Source organism: Haemaphysalis longicornis, unplaced genomic scaffold (genome assembly GCF_048455015.1).
Source record: "Haemaphysalis longicornis isolate Haplotype H1 unplaced genomic scaffold, Haemaphysalis longicornis Haplotype H1 scaffold_6, whole genome shotgun sequence".
Classification (NCBI taxonomy): Eukaryota; Metazoa; Arthropoda; class Arachnida; order Ixodida; family Ixodidae; genus Haemaphysalis; species Haemaphysalis longicornis.
Window position 1 is genome coordinate 5,784,238 of NW_027526407.1, and position 20,923 is coordinate 5,805,160.

The following is a 20,923-nucleotide window of genomic DNA, read 5'->3' on the forward strand; positions in this document are numbered from 1 at the left end:
AGATGGTTGAGGTGTTTTTTCTTGTTAGTATTAGTGATGCCTTAAATATAAAATTGCACGTCGTGCTTGAGCGGATGCAGACATTAGCACGGAATGGCTGGAATTAACTGCTGTTTTGCTTGCGCGTGCTTCCCCGCGTCAAGATGATTGCCAACGGCAAGAAGCCCCCGCACACCACAGCAAACAGTACACACCTCTTCATTTTCGCCCGAAGCCAGTAGGTGGCGCGTTTTTGTGCAATACAAACAGCCTCGCAATCTGGGAAGTTCTCTCCGCGGTACATGGCGTGTCTATGTTAATAAAACCTCTGGTGTATTGCCACAGCTCACCGCATTTATTACTAATTCGTGGTCCAGATTCATACAAGAAGTCCCGTACTGATACGATAAATTGAGTTTGATACCGAACTTCAGCAACGTCGATTTCTAATCAATCATGCATTTAGAACTTTGAAGTAGGTACTATTCTTTTTGTGAGTTTGTGAATAGTGTTCTGGAAGGTGGTTCAAACATTATATTGAATAATTTTGGGGCTTAACGACCGAAGCTCCACCCAGGTTAACCCTTATTATCGTGTCCATGACATGATGGCAAACAGGAAAACGATCTTTGCTAGTGTTCTGTGAATCATGTCTGCGAAAATCTCAAGGTACATAGTAAGTCATGCAAAGAAGCTCACTCTTGAGAACACTAACAACACCGTCTCGCCTGTTTTTACGAGAGCTAACACAATACAAAATTTGAGTCATAAACCGAAGCAATCCTTGGACGCAATTTTTATGGCAAAGACACAGGGTAAATGTGTGTAACAATTTTTGAGATAGCCGCCAGTGTCTCACACAAGATAACATTTTCAGAACTGCGAATACATCGCTTTCATGTCATGTCACGAAGGCAATTTACAACGTAAACAAGAATTTCAAACGCCCCTCCAAATATTTAGCTTTACCGCTATGCTAACACCCCACGAAATAAATGCAGCTCGTGGATAATAGGCAAACCAGCTCAGACATTTTTCAGCAGTGTTCAGGCCGGATCCGAAGAAAGGAAGATACAGCGTAACGATATGTTCGCTTTGAGGAAGCCTGCAATTCCTTTCCTTACGCCATGTGTGAGAGAAAACGCTCAGGAAAATGTACACCCCTCCCGTGAGATAATCATTTCTCTCAATGAAGATTTTCGTCCCCTGTCTCTATAATCAAATGTGAACACCAAAGTGCAAGTCTGGCAAACATTTTCTCGGTTATTTGTCCTCGCCCGTCTCAGGTATTCTGAGTACGGCAATGATGACGTGTGCTGGAACGTAAGTGAACTAGCGAAAGTATACAGATAAAGTTTACTTGAATACATTTGCGGTGCATTTCCGGTGACCTAATTTACTTCAACGAACACTTTACACTAAAAAGCATGACAAAATTGCACAGCAAATACCCGTGACGGTGTTGTGTGATAAAGATTAGTGTTTGCGTAAACTTGTTGCGGGAATAGACAGATAACTAGTTATTTATTGCAGTGGCACCTCGGACATTACGCGAAGGAATATACACCAATATTTCGAGGATTCGACAGCTTCTATGGTTTTTACGGCGGGGAAGTGGACTACCGCACGCACACTGCCACAATGGTATGTATTTTTGAAAGGATATTTGAAGATATCGTGCCAGGATTTGTGAATGAACGTGTAGACATATTTGGGGTGAATTTCACCAAGGTTGTGAAATGTGAAAATAATCCAGCCGACAGAACCTATACCGTCATTACTGCTAGGGCGTAATGTGCTAGAATGGGTACATTACATCTGGTTGCAAAAAGAGCCACAAATAAACAAACTCGAGCCACAAAATCTAAACAAGGACTCACAGTCTAACTTCCTAGAAATATTTGTTGAAGAACATCACGCGGAATATATATGTAAAATTGTGCGAAATCACTTTAGCTAAAAAAAGTTAGGGCTCCTTTTCTCTAATGTGGGACTGATGATGCAGTGATGCAGGTTCTTGCGTCGTCGTCTTACTAAAGCTGCAATTTTGGAGCTGCTATTCTACCAGCGAACAGCCAAACGGAAAACAATGTGATTTGGCTTTTAATTATTACTAAGCCTATCTCAAAATCCAGGGCAACCCACATAACAAAACACTAAAGGTTGTGATTGCAAACTGTTTATTGGTGGGTAAGAAAAACCTGGGGACAAATTCTAATTTTATGTCGAATGAATATGCAGTAAGGACATTTTGCCGATTGTTCAACTAAGGTCTGCTGAACAAAAGAGTTTTGACACTTTTTTTCGTAAAGCCGGGAAATTACAACAACCTTCGGACACCTTCCGTTTCGCGTTTTAAATTTTTTTCTTGTGCAGAGGGGATTGCACGCTTTGTTACTAGTGTAAACTTTTCTTTTAAGCGCCCTTCAGTGCTCAAACTATTTTTTCTGGTAATGGTTTGTTCAATTTTATAACAAGGTGCTTCTGTTGGAATCCAAATGCCGGCCGTCCAAGCAAGGCTTTCGAACTTTCCACATGATTACCTAAATGTCCTCAAATTTCTCAACAGCTGTGTGCTAACATGGTTGCCAACTATAACGATAGCTTCTAGCCTGTATTCGTGTAACGACTCTGCTTTAGTGTTATATAAAAACTAAGTGTAAAAATATTGTTAATATTTTGGTCTTGTACTGGCATTGCAGCCCAAGTATCCACCCTAACCAAACTAAAACCACAGAATTCACCACACGAGGAAACCAAAAGTATGAGCTAAAACCTAAATAAAATAAAACGTCTCTAGGGCGGAGGTTCCCCACCATAAAGCAAAAGGCCTGCAAAATACATAAAGCAAACTTACTACTTTTTTAAAGGCTATAGTCTTTCTTGGGCTACTTTCACGCAGAAAATTCGGTGTGTATGTGTGTCTTTCTGTCTCTCGGTGTCTCGATCCAGCCACCCGGCCAAAGTGAAACAGAATCTTCGCAAAAGTTTGTTATACACACAGCGAAATCTGCGCGTCTGGTTGTAATGTTCATACTTCTCAACAGTGTTGAACAAGAACAGTACATTATATACATATAAGGCATAAAACGAATACATAAGTGATATTTTTGTTTCTTTATTAAAAATTGTGTATGCTTGGTTTCTCCGATAGAAAATGAAAGAGAATATCAACTGCAGAAAACTATCGCCGGCTGTTTCCCGCGCTCCTGGCGGCATCTCAAGAAATCAAACGGCAACAGTAACAAAAGGTTCTACTGGATAGGTTCCACGTTCCGCTGGAAACGCTCTTTGAGTAGGGCAACCTGCTTCTATAAACGTTGTGATATGGTGCCTAGATTTACGTGCGTATCCGCCGTACGGCAGTGCGGGAATCGTTGCACCTCCCGATGCAATACCGCAGTAGGCGCGGATGGGATACCGATGGAGTTGATAAACCAGTTAGGACCAATGAGCAAGAGAAGGCGGCTACAAGCAATCAGCATAGCGACAGAAAAGAAGGTAACACCGGACAGGTCTCATTATAGCAGGATAAGCTTGATCTATAAAGGCAAACAAGGAAAGGGTAAACCGAGCTCGTATAGGCCAGTCACCGTCAAGTCCATTCTATATAGGTTTGCAAAGCAGGCAGTGAAATTTGAGGTTGAGCAGCCAGTGGAAAAGAATACAGTGGCACGGGAACTTGAAAATGGGTGTCAAGAAGGACAGGAGGGTAGATGAAAACCTATTTGTTGTAAGCCAATGCATAGAGGTGGCGAAGATGCAAAACCGACCTTTGTGGTTGGCTTTTCTAGAGATTACAACGGCTTATGAAAATGTAGAAATAGAGCGGCTATGGAGTATCATGGAAAACGAGGAAATGGATGCTGAATTCATTACCTTTCTCAGGGAGATATACCGGGCGAACCAAGTGCAAATAGTATTGGAGAGGATGATTTATTATAGGCCTGTATACACCTACAAGTGTTTGAAGCAAGGATGTACTCTCTCCCCACTGCTGTTCAGGATCTACAAGGCGGTTTTAGAAAGGAAAATAGAGGGAAGCAGGATGGGTTTTCATTTAATATACATTCAAAATGGACAGGTGGTGGAACAGCGAATCCAAGGAATAATGTATGCAGACGACATATTGTTGATGGCGGATGACCGGGCACGTATGCAGGACCTGATGGATATATGTGGAGAGGAAGGAACTTAACTTGGGCTATCCTTTAGCAGACAAAAATACGGGATCATGGTCTTTAACAACGGCGAGGAGCACAAATCGGTATTCGTTCGAGTAGAACTACCACGGGGAAAGTAGTATAAATATTTGGGAGTATGGCATAATGACGGCGCAGATGATGAGCATGCGCATGAGGCCCACCTTAAAACAAAATCAAAACGGAATGCGACCATAATAAAACATAGAGCACTGTGGGGTGACAAGAAATACGGCGTGTTAAGGGAAGTCTGCAGGGGGTCATGGTACCAGAACTGCCTTTCGCAAATTCGGTTATATGCGTGACGTCAGAGACACAAGCGGGCTTGGAGGTAAATCAGAGGGCGGGACGCAGGTTGGCCGTAGGGGTCATAGCAAAACTACAAATAAAGCGGTATAGGGTGAAAAGATCTGGTCATCGTTTGAGGAAAGATAGGCGCCGAACAACATAAAGTTTGAGGAGAGAGTACGTGACATGGAGAAGGAAAAATGGACCGTGAGATAATTTAGGTGCCTGAATATGAGCAGCATAGACACGCGCTGGAGACGGCGGACCAGACAGCTCACCAAGCGGTACGGAAATTTGGTAGGCGAAGATCGGGTTTACACAACCGTCAAAAAGCAGGTAACCGCCGCAGAGACTATGAATGGAAGGGAAAAAATCCTAGAGAGTTATAGAACACGGGAAGAAGAAATCAGGAAGGAAGGTTCGTAAATAGAGTAACACAGGCAAGTTGGTTGGAAATAACCGCCGTCCCGATGCAAAGGGAGGGCCTATAATCATCACCAACATCATCACCGACTTGGAGCAATGAAACGCGGTAAATTTAACTTGATTTAAACAATCTGTAGCATCCTAACTTTGGAAGAACGAGACGGGAGACGAACAGCATGAGAGGTAATAGGGAAAGAGAAGGGAGGCATTTACTTGGCAGGAGCGCCTGACGACTATCGTCTTTCGTGGACATTTGCAATGAGAGGGGCAGACCCGTGGCCATTTTTTACAGTGGCTTTTTTACCCGCGGCCATTTTTTACATATGTTAGGCGTGTAGATTCAGAACACAAGCTGCGTTTCAACACTACGCTTTAGGACAGATATTGAGCATGCATTTTAAATAGGCGTATTGAAAATAAAGTTCCGAAAAATCTGCTTATTGTATAAACGTCTTGAAGCTAACAGCTGCTGGTACTTTGACTCACGAGAAAAACTATTAAAACGACTGGGGTGTTTTGCCACGGTAATTTAATTAACAGAATAAAAAGCAGAGCAGACAGAAAACGAAAAATGTAAAGATTGAATTAAACGCTGATATCGAATTGCAATATCTAAAGAAAACTCCCAGGGTTATAGTGGACTAGCCAAATAAGAACAAAAATTGTGCAAACAAAAAACGAGCAGCCATTCGGTCTGAATATAAAGAACAAGTGTAGTACTTGAACCTTCCCCTTCAAGTATCAATGTGCATGATGACGTTTCCGTGATTAAAAATTTCTAATATATGTTCTTTATTCTGCAGTATAACGAAACTGGAATTGACTTTTGGGATGGACTTGAACCCATTCGCAACGAGAGCGGGATCTATTCTGCGACATTACTCACTCGGAGAGCGACCGAAATTATAAAATCTCACAACAAAACAAAGGTAATTACTTTTGTGAGCCCTTAATTCCACAGGCTGAAAACAAAACATGAACGTTGATGTTGAGCGACATTTCCAGCTTTTTGTAAAAATGTGTTGACAGTTTGACACAGAAGTACTGTTTTGCTACCAATCTAAGGCGGCTTGGTTGTACCTTTTTAATAAAGCAATAATTTGGCATTGCTTGGCTTGGTGTACAGCCGGTAAAAGGCTTGTCTATATCACAGTTTTCGTACTCTCAGCCCTATCCTGCCCCGCCTGAGCGGGATTTGAATAAAACTACTGCGGAATACTGAGGTCTTAGCCCTTCGCTTTTGCCTCCGACATGTTTGGAACGAGTATGCTTCGGAAGTTTCCGGATGTAGCTGGTTGAATTTGAAATCGCTGTTATAGACAAGCGTTATAGACGAGCGTTTTACCGACTGTACATTTACTGCGGCTTTTGAAACATTAAATTTGTTCACGTCTTCATGTTCCGCAAAGTGTGACTGACACTATTTTCACATTTTAAATCCCGCCCATTGATTTTTCCCTTCCAGCCGTTGTTTCTTTACTTCGGAGGTCAAGCACCCCACTGTGGCTCCGATATTGCGCTCGACGCCCCATCTGAGAACGTTGGAAAGTTTCCCTACATCGAGGAAAAGAATCGTACCATATATGCAGGTAAATGAAATGGCACCGTAGCGTTGAATGCTGAAAATTTATGGCCACTGCGAAATATGCGCGAGGCGTACATCTCTAGCATGGGATAGCCAACAGCACTGAGTTTTCTCTGAATGTGTGCTTTTTTGGGGGAATAAAAAACGTAATAACAGGAAGCCCAAAAGAGGTAGCGAGCAAAGTCAAAACTGGAAACAAAGGCGTGGTTTCCGTGAGCAGCATATGATCAAAAGTCGAGGTAAGAGTATGCATTCGTTAAGACGAAGTTAATTTTTTTTGGTTAGATGGGCACATCGCACGAATTGTTGCCAAAGCACTTCAATGAAAAGTTTTCGAAGGCATTAGAGCAAGGGATAATGTTTGTGTCAGCCGTAGGTGCAGCTCATAGGGCACTAGGTCGATAAGAGGCGTCTAAAAAACTTTGGCTGGATTTTATTTTATCATTGCTCAAACGTATCAGTAGCAGTTTACTCAGTGTTCAAACGCCGGCAATGCTTGGCATTTCTATTGGGAATCCGAGTAACCTTTTCTGTAGCTGGCAGTGCTTTGCAGTTCTTCATGTAGGTAAATTTTATAACGTAAAAAGAGTTCCCCGCTACTTCATCGTGAACCGAGTTCTTCGCAATAAACTCAGATATAGATACCCCGGGGATTCATAGGAGAAGCCTTTGTCCTGCAGTGGGTGCAGGTAGGTCGATGATGATGATAATATACCCACTCCAGTAGCTACGGAATCATGATTCACCAAATGCACTTACCTAGGTGAGGGCTTTAGTACAGGTGTATTGTAGCATAGTAACAAAGTATGTGAACTTTTCTGAACCTTCCCGCACAATATATACGTAAATGTATTTTCGTCGCATGAAACTAGGCTCCACGAGCTGAATAAGCGACTGGTCACAAAGGCTACTTAATAGTTTTTTCTTTATACAGGTATATTTTATTTGGTTTGAAGGAGCGTTTGTCGTTTCTGATTGCGTAACTTAAATTGTGTCATCCCAGATGTCCAACCTGACAACGTTCATTTTTTTTCCACCTTCACCACGATGCAGGCATGGTCGATACACTTGACCAGTCGGTGGGCGCCATAGTTGAAGCGCTGTTCAGCGAAGGAATGCTAGAAAACTCCGTCGTGCTATTCATGTCGGACAATGGCGCCCCACCCTTTGGCGCCCACTCCAACCGAGGGTTCAACTGGCCGCTTCGTGGTGCCAAAGGTGGCCTCTGGGAAGGATCCACTCGAGTGTCGTCGTTTTTATGGTCCCCGTTTCTATTGAAGAAGAGGAGGGTGTCCCAACAGATGATGCACGTCATCGACTGGCTACCTACGCTCTACTACGCGGCTGGTAAGGAGGTTATTTTCAAACAAAATACTGATTTCTTCTTGTTAAGACAAAAATAAAGCCTAGCATTGCATCAACTCTCCGTATGACATGTTAGAAACATCACAGACACAAAAAGGTTCAGTTCCGTAAGATAGTTTCCACTGGAAGCGTTATTTTTTACGCCGTACTGCGGAACACCAGTTTATCTTTTCACCACTTTAAACCTTCTTGCGTAGCATGGCTAAACATAACCCACCATATAAATTTCGAATATACCCCTATTTTTATTCTAAACCTTGGTAACAATGGTATCAATCTTGCCTTTCTGATCTTTATAGCTATGGTAGAACTGTTTTTGGGGGATAGGTATGTCCAATATTTTAAACTCGAAATGCGTAAAAACTGCCCCAGATAATAGAGGGCACTGCAACGATAAAAATGAATCTATAGGTAATGTGCACGTAGCTGCCATAGGGCAGTATTGGGAATCTGGAAATATCTGTTTGAGGAGACGACAGCAAAACAGTGCCGACACTTTGCCTCACCTGGCAAAGATATTTTATAAATACACAAGACTTTCTCTTGTGTATGCTCTTCATATACGACGTCCATTATTTTTACAAAGATATGAAAAGAACACCTGAAGGGTCAGGGAAGAGTGAACAATAAAGAAAGAATTCCAGTGGTTGTGGGGCCGACTTTTTTTTTCTTGTAATCCTAAATGGAATCAATGCAAACGTCACCTGCCCGTTTATAAGTTACGCCGGCAATAATACACTACCTGCTGAAGCCCCTCTTTGTAGGTTATGCCAAGTACGATCCTTAAAAATTGCATGTTCGCGTAATTGCTGTCCTGCCTTAAAATGAGGCCCCACCACGGCAGTTTAAACATCTCGCTAAAGGTCCTTTTTCGCTTTCAAGAACCGAAACACCTCTTTTCAAACCCTTAGCTTGTACCGTTTTAAACAATAGGGATGCTTCCTATGTCAAAAAGTGTTTACCAAAATTCTTAGCGTTCTGGTATCTTGAATAAAACACTGTGAAATGAAAGTGGACCTACCTTGTTCTAATGGCTGTAGTTACTACAGAATCCAGTTAGGTTTAGATGAAATAACGCTATACGTAAGGCACCCAGAGAAACAGTGACCGAGAGTTTTTTTAGTTTATTTATGCCCCGAATGCACTGCCTAGAAATTTTTTATATTATAAATGGGGATAATTTATGTGGCGTGGCCGTGAGGCGGAAGTTAAAAAGCTTGTGGGGATAGTTGTTTTTAGGTTATTGTTGCAGCTTGGTTTGCTCTTTGAAACAAGGTTGTTATTTCTTCTAGGTGGAGACGTGAAACGCCTTGGAAGGAACATAGACGGGAAGAATATGTGGCGTCATTTATCGCTCAATTTGGCGTCGCCTCGTACTGAGATATTGTACAACATTGAGCCAGTTCAGAAAATTGCTGCTCTTCGATACAAGAGCTATAAGCTGGTGCTTGGGGTGCACCGCGGCGGAGTGTTTGATGGACGGTATCAAACCACTGGTGGCTCACGCCCTCGCTCTGACCTGGATGATCTGATGTCCAAATCAAAAGTGGCACAAGTGCTAAGGTACGTATGGAAGGCGATGACCACGAATGACTTTATATACAAAACATTCAATATCCTTTCAATATATCAAATATGAGCAGTGCAATTTTTTTTAAAACAGCCACATTATTTTGTGTTGGTAGTAGTGTGCATTTTCCTGGTAGGCCAATGAGTTTGCAAGAAAAACATGATGGCAAAAAGATAGTTAAAAATGGAAACTTTTATTACGTTACCTACGTGGTTTTTACGCAAACAATAAAAAATGGCCGGATTGTGGAGTTCTACGGAATGTAAAGTCTGGGAGTCGAAACACTGAGATAGCAATTATTAATCTCTTACGCTATACCTTCATAAGCTCTTCACAAGTGGCTGAGACCTTTCCATTTGCAGACTGTATTCTCGCTGCCAGACGGACATCCCTGTAGTAGTGATCGTTCATGTGTGTCTTTGCGCGAGCACTTTTTTGATAATTTATCAAAAATTTCAACATGCTGTCGAAGTAGAATGCCAAGGTGGCAGTTGAAAACATTGGTGTATCAATTTCTTACAGTGCGCTCTACAACGTTTCCACTATCAAATATCGGCCACATTGGCGACAGCAGGCAACGGTAAACTGCGGACGGTATGGCCCGGAGGAGTCCAATTTCGTCTTTGGAAAACCACCGTACTTATTCGACCTGGCCAAGGATCCATGCGAGCTGAATAACCTAGCGTCGACAAAAGAACAGGTAAAAACGCTTCGAAATAAACAATTTTGTATCCAATTTTTCGCTTGCATGCAGAAATATACCGATGACGTGAACAGTTCTACCAGCAGAAAAAGAAAGCCGCAGATTTAAAAAGAATGTCTTAGATTCATTACCTAACAAATAGTTAAAAAGCACGTGTGAAAGTACAACGACGTTTCCTTATAACGAAACTCACAGAGAAACCGTTAAGCGATACAATAAGTGGGTACTCCCCGAAACATTACATTGTTATTGTCAGGTGTTCGGCATTTCGCGTCTATCTAAACTTGCTACGAAGTAGACTAGAGAAACTAGTTCACAGCTCCACGGATTGCTGAATTTTACCACACGCCCTGAAAGTTGAAAATGTACCCATTGTAGCCACAGCATTTAAAAATAATTTCAATAATCTTTGCCGCACGAAAAAGCTTTCGGTTTGCCAATCTTTCTTGTATATATTTGAAATGCGACGCTGTTGGTAGCTAATAGAGCATTCACAGCTGTTGATGAACACGTGGTCCATAATAAAATATATTTCTAAATACCAGAGTGAGTGTACGTACTAGATAGATCACTCCTTCCTAAAAACTGGACCGCGCCAACTTGGTGGGAAATAGCCTGTTCAGCCAAAGCTTCCAACTTAACCACCAAACGAATTATTAAATGGTAGTTTCCAGCTACTGTATTTCGCATCACTATGACATTTGTCAAAACAGTGATCCTGAAGAGGCTGCAAAAATATCGGCGCACAACAGGCACCCTGTAAAATTTAAACCAACGAATGTTCAACTCACAATAATTGTAGCGAGACCTACACTCCTCTGCTATTGCAGGAGATTTCTAGCACCTACTAGAAAAATATACAGCTATGCAAATATAAACAGGTAGAGGCTTCAAGGGATTCTGTGAGCTAGCATTCTGTGGGCTACCGGGGACTTTCACAAAACACAACCAGGGCTGTAATTACGTTTATCGAAAAAGATAGCAGGAATTGTAACGAAGTGAACGCCTCGGAATAAACGACACAGTCTCTGCCAATCTGATTTACCTGTGGAACATTTAAAAGGTTAATACTTTGAAAGCTTATCATATCTTGTATTGTAAGCATTTAAAAGCTAACCACAAGGAGGAGGGCTTGACAGCGTAGATGTCTCTTCTCTAATAAATAAGGGATAAGGTGAGTATGCCAGGTTGATACGATTTATTGCGCCAAATTGGGCGAGAGTACGACAGGCAAACCAGCGGTATGAGACATTGCGGTTGGTACCTTGAATAAGCGTACATGTGTCTGGATTTTTCGAGGCAGCTAACCTTACCACGTTCAATACACTCTTCCGCAAGCGGTGAGAGAGAAAATGGGTTGAAAGGCTCAGAATGTACAAAACTAAAGAAAATCGAATTCATTGTTAAAAAACCGTACTATAAAATGCTTAGAGGAGCCCTGAAAGAGGTCTTTCCGACGCATGGGTGATCATAGTTTCAGGCCAATCAATGCCCTAGTAATCAGCTCCTTGAGAATTTTGTTAAAGTGACGAGTATAAGTGGAGTTATTGCAAATCGAAACATTGCATTTTTCACCCGCCGTGGTTTTCTCTCCTTTCAATCACCTCTTCGCACCGCGCGAGCGGGGCAGTCGACGATGCCTCTCTTCGTGGTTACGTCTGCAAGAACATCCGGTGGCGCGCGTCGTCTGCAATATTGATATTCTCCGCCGCAGAATCACATTGGGATGCAGCCGTCTTGCTTTCTGCGTTCCGTTTGGACCATTTCTTGATTATTTTGCTCATGAATCCTGAGTTTCATCACCAACGGAAAAACTCACGGAAAGAAGTGCGTTTTACAGCGGGGGTTTGTGCTTGTTCGTACATGCTAACTGAAATTCAAAACAGCACAAGAAGACGAGACATGAAACCATGACAGACGGCGCTGACTAGCAACGGGTTTCTTTATTCCGAGGCTTGCCAAATATACCGAAGGAAGGGAGGCGAGAAGGAAACATGTTAAATAAGCAAGTGCATCCGACAATGATCCGACAAAACACAAGATCAGTGCACGTGCTTTGACCAAAAAGATAGCAATGCTGAAACAGCGCAGCGATATGTGACGTGGCCAGATGTACGAGGCAGCGAAAGGCAATTCTGGACAATGAAGCTTGATTTTTATGAATCGATATAGCCGATTTCCTTACTTGGTAATTGATTGATTGATCTTATCTCTTTACGTGCGTCTAAATGTCGTACACACGGGCGTTTCTGCTTTTCGCCTCCGTCAGAAAAGCGGCCGCCGTGGCCGGGAGTCAAACCCGCAACCTCTCGGGCTTAGCAGCAGAACGCCTAACCCAACATAGTAATTTAACAGACGGCTTACTAACACAATCGCCGTCTGTCTTGTGAATGAATTAAACTTCAAAGATTTAACGCTTGCGCTGACCCTTATACGTTCGTGCAACACTCTTAATCGTGGAATCTGGGTGAGCACCCGAGGTTTTCACAATGTCTGGCAAGGTTGCTGCCAGTACCTGTTTTTACTGTGTTTGCATGCTCGCGGAGAAGATCGTTTAAACAGTGCTGTTGTGACCCGTATAGGTGACCCCGGGCATTAGTAAGCCCGGGTTGACCGATATAATTTAGTAAGCCGATTCTGTTTTTAAGCCGTCTGATGAATTACTAGGTAAGGAAATCCGCTATCTGGATACATAAAAAATCAACTGCATTGTCCAGGATTGCATTTCCTTGCCTCGTGCCTCTGGCCATGTCTTATATCGCTGCGCTGTATCAGAATTGCAAACTTTTTGGTCAATGCCTGTGTACGGATCTTGTGTTTTGTGTATATTGTTGGACGCACTTCTGATTTATCATGGTTCCTGCCTGCCTTTCTTCCTTGTGTATATTTCGCAAGCGGCGGAATAAACCAACAAGTTGCAAGTCAGCGCCATGTGTCGTCGTTTCTTGTCCCGTCTGTTTGCGCTGCTTCGAATTTCAGTTCGCATGGAAAGAATGGGGAGAGAATTATACGCTTCCACACCTCGCCCAGAGATCACGCAAAAAGGAACGACGCTGTCACAGCGCTTTTCGGGAGACGACATATGGTACATATGGGAGTTAAATATTTTACGTGGCTGTAGTACAGATATGAGACAAAACATAGCAGATGAGGAGCTTTCTAATTAGTAAATGACGAGCGATCAGAAAGTGGTGGGGTCCGGAGCAGGCTGTATGCCTCAAAGAGCTTGTCGTCTTCGGAGCCTGTCACCAGAGAGCTACGTGCCACTGCTCTCTTTCTCGTCGTCTCCTCACAATATGTAGGCGAACAACTAAAGCATCGCCTAAAAATTTGTAATGGTGAGCAGGTACATGCGTTCCGAACCAATGTTAGATAGTATATTGCCTAATTGGCCGCTCGTTCTCGCCAATGTCCAGCTTCGTCGTTTAGTGGTAACACCTTCACGTGCGTAGATAGGCAGTTGCAGTATTCCATAGCGTTATTCTGACCTGTTGTAAACATTTATATACTTAAGAAACAGCCGTCGAAGTGTTAGCCGGTACGGCGCAGGTACTGTTTTAGAGTGCGTCGTGCATTCAATTAAACTCTCCCCCCTTCCCTTACTATCCTATAAACATCTACGCGACCCTGTATATGTCAACTGCTAGACAAGTACAACTTAATCGATATTACGAGCGGTCGCGGAAAAGTAGTCTCAGTTTTTTGGCCGTGCGCGCATGCCTGTTTGTTCGGCCCTGTATATTTGTTCGGCGCCACGTTACACAAAACAATTCTTGCTCCCTCACATCTCCCCCTTATAGTGTGGAGCCCCGATTATCGATACAAATGATGTTCGTTAAATGTTCCGTACTCATTCCTGCTAATTGCGATACGTCGAGGGGTTGGTTCTCTGCGCCCTTCTCTTACAGAGTTAGAGAGGAAGCGTCAGAGCTTGCTGTCTCCTTTTTAGATACCATCCAAAGTTCTGTAACAGATTTCATAGCACCATGGCATCTCCGCCCTGTCTCATGCGGCACATCATTTACACATGTAGATAAAAACCGAGCTCCCACATGTGCAATTCTGCAGCACCTCTTGTATTTGCAGGAGAAGTATCATTATTTTGAATTTTATACGGACGCCTCTAAAACTTCCACCTCGGTGTCCTGCGCGGCGCATGGGCCCGGGCTTAGTGTCACTAGAACTCTTAACAGTAATACAAGTATCTTTACGGCAGAGGCTTATGGTGTACTTCTGGTTGTTAATCATATCCTTCAAAGCCACATCCCACAATCCATTATATATACAGATTCTCTCAGTGTTGTGCGGGCGTTGTCGTCAACAAATTCTTCAAAAAATCACGTTATAAATTTAATAGTCAAGGGTGTTATGTCTGTGTATGTACGCAAATTTGAACTTGTTCTTTGCTGGGTCCCTGGCCACTGTGGTATAGCCGGGAACGAAGCAGCGGATCGAATGGCTGCTGCTGCTACACTCTCGAATGCAGTAGACATAACCACATTACCCTACACCGACGTGAAACCACACATCAGACAACACCTTCGCAGAACATGGCAAGCGCACTGGAATCAACAGACTGACAACAAACTACACATTATAAAGCCACTTTTGGGAGCATACACCACTGATACTCACAACAGACACAACGAAGTTACCCTGGCTCGATTACGGATAGGCCACACGCATGCAACACATTCCCACCTGCTCACGGGATCTCCGAGACCCCTGTGTAGCAGGTGCGGGGAGGGCCTATCCGTGGTCCACATACTAATAACATGCAAGGCACTTCACACAACACGACACAAACACTTCAGAGAACTCTACAGACAACATATCCCACTACATCCATCGCTATTTCTAGGTGACGATGCCAGTGTTTCTATGAAACGTGTGTTTGATTATTTGTCAGATGTTAAGTTTTTAAACCTTATCTCATATCACGCATAATCAAATCTGGCCCTATACACCAGCCATCAGAATTACCTTTAATTGATTTTACTATGTCCGATTTATATGTTTTTATACCTATCTTTTTGTGGTAATCACTTCGCTTCATCATATAACTTCTTCTTTGGCGCTCTTTGCCTTCGCTGGCCTTGCGCCATGAAACACCAACCATCATCAACATCACGTCGAGGGTTTGTGTGCCGGCCGCGGTCCTATTGGCCATGAGATCGTCCTATAGGTGGTGCCGCTTAAATTAGGGGGCGCCACGGTCAAATTTATATAGAGGGGAAACAAACGACAAAAATTGATGGGTTTCTACAGGGCACTGTTCGGTCAAACAAGATTCCTTCAATGTACAAAAAAAAATTATGCGCCGTGGGGCAGTAGAAATCTACGAAATACACATCAGGCATTAGCCTGCATTGCTTTCCGCAGGTGGAAACCTAACGCAAGCTCTGGATATCAAAGCTAACATTTTGAAGGTACGTTGGACTCGGTCTGTACTATACTTCAGCGCAGAGTGTTTCAGGCACATCTCAGACGGAAATGATAATACCAGCACATAAATTGCCACAGACACAAAAAGCCGACGCAAAAGGCTTTGCAATCATTCGCGGCGATGAGAAGACAGTGGCTTTTTTAAAAGAACAGCTGTTGTGTCGGACAATTTACCCGTGGTGAACACGACAAGCTGCCGAAAGTTGCACGTTTTTCGAGAATTCCCATTGAACGTTCCGCCTTACGTGGCACCAAGGAAGTTTGGCTCTAGGTCACTCTTGATGAACGCTGTTAGTGCGTAGTAAGTTTCATACCTACGAATTGAGTCGCGAGTTACAGCGGCAAATTATAAGGCCCCACTTGCGAAGACGATTGATACCCCACAGTCCACGCTACGCCGAAATGAAACTTGAACATGCCAAAAGCTGCTCTAAGAATATTTTTTTTTGCTAGGAACCTTTACTTCAAAAGAACGCCCGCGAGAGTGGTCTAAAAACGCGTTCATTTTTTAAAAACGCGTACAAGTAACATCAGCGCCGGTCACCTGCGACGCTCACACCGCAGGTAACCTAAACAAGCTGATGTTTCCAAGATGAAAGCGCTGATGAAGAAATGCCAGGATACGGCTCAGCGAACAAAAAAAAAATAACGACCATATAGTGCAATACCATAGAACGATTTCTTTTCAATTTTGCACCTGTTGCGCAACAGTCAGGACCGTGGTACTTACAGGTAGCAACGCAAAACACGCTCCTTGATCGGACGACCCCTATTACGCACAAAACAGGCAGCGGTACACGTACCACGCACTCTGTTGTGTGAGTCGGTATCCAATGATCATTAAACGTCGTCGTACGGAGAGCCGGCAGCGCACATAAGACAGGCGAGCTGACACGCAGACATTGATGAAATAAGCACAGGTAATTGAAGGCAAACCACGACATGTACATACCATAGAGTTTCATAACTCTATGGGACACACTGCACGACGACACAGACGAGCTAAATCAACGAGCGATACGCGTACATTTCCAGCGCAGCCTTAGCACGTCGAGAAAATCAGTAAACTTGAAACAGAAGCTGTCGCCGCAACAGCAAGATTCATTGGTCTAAACAATCACGCGACCCGGGGCTGTCTACAAATAAATGCCTACAAAGAAAGACAAGTTGACGTTGAGGCAGGGAAGGATACGGAGGGGGATTCTGGCCGCCGCCTTCACCACCACCCTCTATTTTTTCCCCAGCATCCTGCGCTTATTGGGTGGTCGCAATCAATACAAACACAAAAAAATGCGGGAGGTCACTGCTGTTTTTGTTCCCCTCTCTTGAACGACAGCATGCGAAAAAAGCGCGGGAAGCCGTTATTGCAGTTCGGCGGCTCTTACATCCGCGCGCGATTAACGAAATGCGGAGCTTTTTATGCGTATATAACCAGGTCAGTGTCGCGCGTATTTGCACGTGTATAGTGTGCGAAATCCTGTGAAGGTATAATAACTCTGCCGCCTTCAGCGTCTACTGTGTGGGACTATGTTCATTGGGGGAGAAACTTCTTTGCACCTGTCGGGGGACCAGTACACAGACGCGAATGCAGTTTCTTACCAAACTGCAATTTGATTAGAACGCCGAGAACTAAAAACGTTGGAGATTTCGCTGCTCTGTTTCTTCTTTTAGTAACTGTTCTCGTGCAACAGTTGTACGTATTCTCATAGCCATGGTAAGAATGACTGAGTCCGGCAGTTCTCGTAGAGGGACGGCTGAATGTTAGGTAAGTGGGGTTTTAGTTCGGACAAAACGCTGTAAAACAGCGAGCAAGATATTCTCGGGAAATGTGTACAGTTGGAGTAATTCTTTCAGATCAACATATTGTCACGAAGACAAGGACGATGCAGTGGTGTTGAATGAGAAACACGTTTATTGGAGCGAACTTGTGCTCCCCTAACAACTCAAAAGAATACAGAGGCGGCGAAGCAGCGGTCAACAAAGTGACTTGCACAGGCGAGTGTCGTCGAATCGAATGCCCCGGCGTCCGCACTGCAGGCTTTTTATCTTTTGGCGCGCGTGGTTCTCGAAACGTCGATTCGCATCGAGAACATAGTAGATCCAAGAAGATTATTCTGGGCTGTTCACGTTAGATCGGAATGCTCTCCCTATCACAACAGATAACACATGCGGCACAGAAAGAAAGAATGGAACAGGCGCTTCCCTTGGCGCAGAGATAACACAGACCGGCGCAGCCGGGCGGTAAAAGCAAAACACAAATAAACAAACCCAATGTATGGTTCGCGGCATTACCCCCCCCTCTAAGAGTGCATCGACCCGATGCTAACATAAGCGACAGTCCGAACAAATGAAAATAAAAGTTCGTCATCGTCCGTACAAAGGTTTTAAGCGAACCACGTGGACGACTTCAGGCCGCGTGCGTCGTCGTGATGTGCCGGAGTCACCATCGGGGATCACTTCGTAGGTAAGTTGTCCAACACGTCGTAGAATCTGGTAGGGTCCGAAATACCTTCGCAGGAGCTTCTCACTGAGTCCGCGTCGTCGGATGGGAGTCCAAACCCACACACGATCCCCTGGTTGATACTCGGCGTCTCGGCGTCGGAGGTTGTAGCGGCCCGCATCCACCAGCTGCTGGTCCGTTATACGAACTCGAGCGAGCTGGCGGGCCTCCTCCGCACGTTGAAGATATCCGTGGACATCGGTGTTGAGGTCGTCGTCTTAAACGTGTTTCTCATTCAACACCACTGCATCGTCCTTGTCTTCGTGACATCTGGTGGAGGTGCTGGGTACGCACCCTTCATACCCAGCACCTCCACCAGATGTCACGAAGACAAGGACGATGCAGTGGTGTTGAATGAGAAACACGTTTATTGGAGCGAACTTGTGCTCCCCTAACAACCCAAAAGAATACAGAGGCGGCGAAGCAGCGGTCAACAAAGTGACTTGCACAGGCGAGTGTCGTCGAATCGAATGCCCCGGCGTCCGCACTGCAGGCTTTTTATCTTTTGGCGCGCGTGGTTCTCGAAACGTCGATTCGCATCGAGAACATAGTAGATCCAAGAAGATTATTCTGGGCTGTTCACGTTAGATCGGAATGCTCTCCCTATCACAACAGATAACACATGCGGCACAGAAAGAAAGAATGGAACAGGCGCTTCCCTTGGCGCAGAGATAACACAGACCGGCGCAGCCGGGCGGTAAAAGCAAAACACAAATAAACAAACCCAATGTATCGTTCGCGGCAATATACTCAAAAGTGCTTCCTAGAATTGTATAAATAGGTAAATATCGTTCTCCAGAAATATACGGTACGTCTTCGGCCATGTGAAAAACCCTGTGACGTCTGCTTTGTTTCCCCTCTATTCAGTTTCTGGTTGGCGCCACTAGGGGCGCCACTCTAAAATCTTCTCCTCATATCAATCCGATTGCGCTATCATCGTATTCGGGACGCTGAGCCTTTCATTTGGTCTCGTAGCGCGGTTGTTAACTTTGAACTTTTATTGGGTTAAAAATGACTTGACAGGAAACAAGCGCATGGGTGACGGAGGCAAATTATGATGACAAAAACCTGGCTGGTGCACCTATACTAGACAGTACAAATCGGCTCGGCTGACTTTGCATAATGTTTTGAGCACCAATAAAGAAACATGGTAATATACGGGCCGCTGAAGGGGAATAGAAGCAGGAAAGGAACATTGCAGCAGCATTTGTACGAAAATTGACAATGAAAAAAAAACAGTGTGAACTTCGGCAAAACTAACGCGAAGGCACTGGAGACAAACGAATAAAGGCCCTTGAAATTGGGTAAAGAGGGATGTGGTGATGAAGATTTGAAAACGCTGTTAAAAACCGAATTTTACCACATCGTGTAAGTTTTCTCCTTGTTACTTAAAACGGTATGCACACAATACGACTATGTTTTCGTCACATTGAAGGTCGTAGCTTCTGGCCGCACAGGCTGTGTTTGGTTAACACGCAAAATGTATGTCGCAAACGGGTTATAAGCACTATATCTACACGCCGGGGGTGACGTCACATAGATCAACGCAATTTAGGTGTGTAAATCCTAAATCACAACGCCGATAGTACAAAATGCAGAATTAAAACTGCGAGAACTTGCGTTTGGAAAAAGACAGTGTTGGTGGGGTTAATTTGTCGGTTCGATGTTTTTAAGCGTTGTGCTAAGGGATCGTGTGCGAAAAAAACGTGCCGGCGTAGGCGGCGGCGTCGTCGTTTTTCGCTAGATAAAGCTTGTCGTGATTGATGAATCCCGCAGTGCAATCTGGGGGCGCCAACTACAAATCCCGGGAAGATTACGAGCTATCACACCTGACAATCTGTGTGCAGAAGAAAAGCTTTTCTCATAACAATGAGAATTTTTATGTTACGCCAAAGGGGCCGGGAAAGTCTTCTTTATTATCGCCTAAAGGCGAAAATTCCGCGTTCTGTACTTTATGCCTTTTTTGTTAAGAACCCGCAAGGAGCTCTTCACGAGTCACCACAAAGAAAACGATATATAGAGAACCTTGACCAATTATTTTTCTTAGTCTCCTTAAAACAGTGCCCAGAAGCGTTCAATCTGGTTCGCTGGTTTTATTTGGACATATGACTTCTTTGAACGTGTCGGGGTCATAAAGCTATCAACCCTAAACACCTAATTTTGACATGCCACCGGTATACAATACAATAGGGGGTATTTAAACAAGAGAAAAATACATCGCATAGAAGCATTGCGTTTCAACTACGTTGAAATTATTATTCAGCGGTTTGTTCATTTTCCCGTGCAGTACGTGGGTGGGAACTGTTAAAAAAAGCTGCATTATTGCCATTTTACTCGCCCTTCAGCCCCGTTTTTCTGTGGCAACAAGGGGCCCATACGTACATCGTTATCAGCAACTTATCTGTGGTCATTTGTTAACAGGTGGTGCGTGCGCTTCGAAAGAGGCTCGCACGGTATTTTTCGTCGGCTATCCCTTCAAGAAACCGGCCAGTTGATCCAAAAGGCTTTCCCGAAGTCCTAAATGGAACCTGGGGAACATGGAGGTAGTACCGTAGAGTTTCTAGGCATAATTTGGAATTTTTGTGTACTTTGATTATCATTATAATAAAGTTGTCGATGCAGACCACTGTCTCTTTTCTCAGTTTTGAAGAACAAGGCAAAGACTGAGGGGTTGATTTATATTGGTTAGCTCCTAGAAAGCCAAAACATAGGTAGTGACAATGAAGGCGTATTATGGCAAGTTAAAGTTTATTAGAATATATAGGGTTAAAAAAGCACAAAAAATAGCTGTAGCGTCCCGTAGCATGTACGACAGTGATGCAAAAGCCCTGAAGGACGTCGTAGATTTACCATCACAATG

The 20,923-nt window shown here is 43.9% G+C and overlaps 1 protein-coding gene across 3 annotated transcripts in view; it reads left to right on the forward strand.

The window, feature by feature from the left end:
- The window catches only part of LOC144141370 (arylsulfatase B-like), a 47,851-nt gene extending 27,165 nt beyond the window's left edge, over positions 1 to 20,686 (forward strand). For all 3 annotated transcript variants that reach the window (XM_077672959.1, XM_077672960.1, XM_077672958.1), the window contains exons 5-11: positions 1,513 to 1,623; positions 5,699 to 5,824; positions 6,361 to 6,484; positions 7,534 to 7,827; positions 9,138 to 9,408; positions 9,938 to 10,115; positions 20,485 to 20,686. In XM_077672959.1, coding sequence (XP_077529085.1) covers positions 1,513 to 1,623; positions 5,699 to 5,824; positions 6,361 to 6,484; positions 7,534 to 7,827; positions 9,138 to 9,408; positions 9,938 to 10,115; positions 20,485 to 20,610 — 1,230 coding nt within the window. In that variant the 3' untranslated portion in view covers positions 20,611 to 20,686. The remainder of the gene's footprint in view (positions 1 to 1,512; positions 1,624 to 5,698; positions 5,825 to 6,360; positions 6,485 to 7,533; positions 7,828 to 9,137; positions 9,409 to 9,937; positions 10,116 to 20,484) is intronic.
- The last annotated feature ends 237 nt before the right edge of the window (positions 20,687 to 20,923 follow it).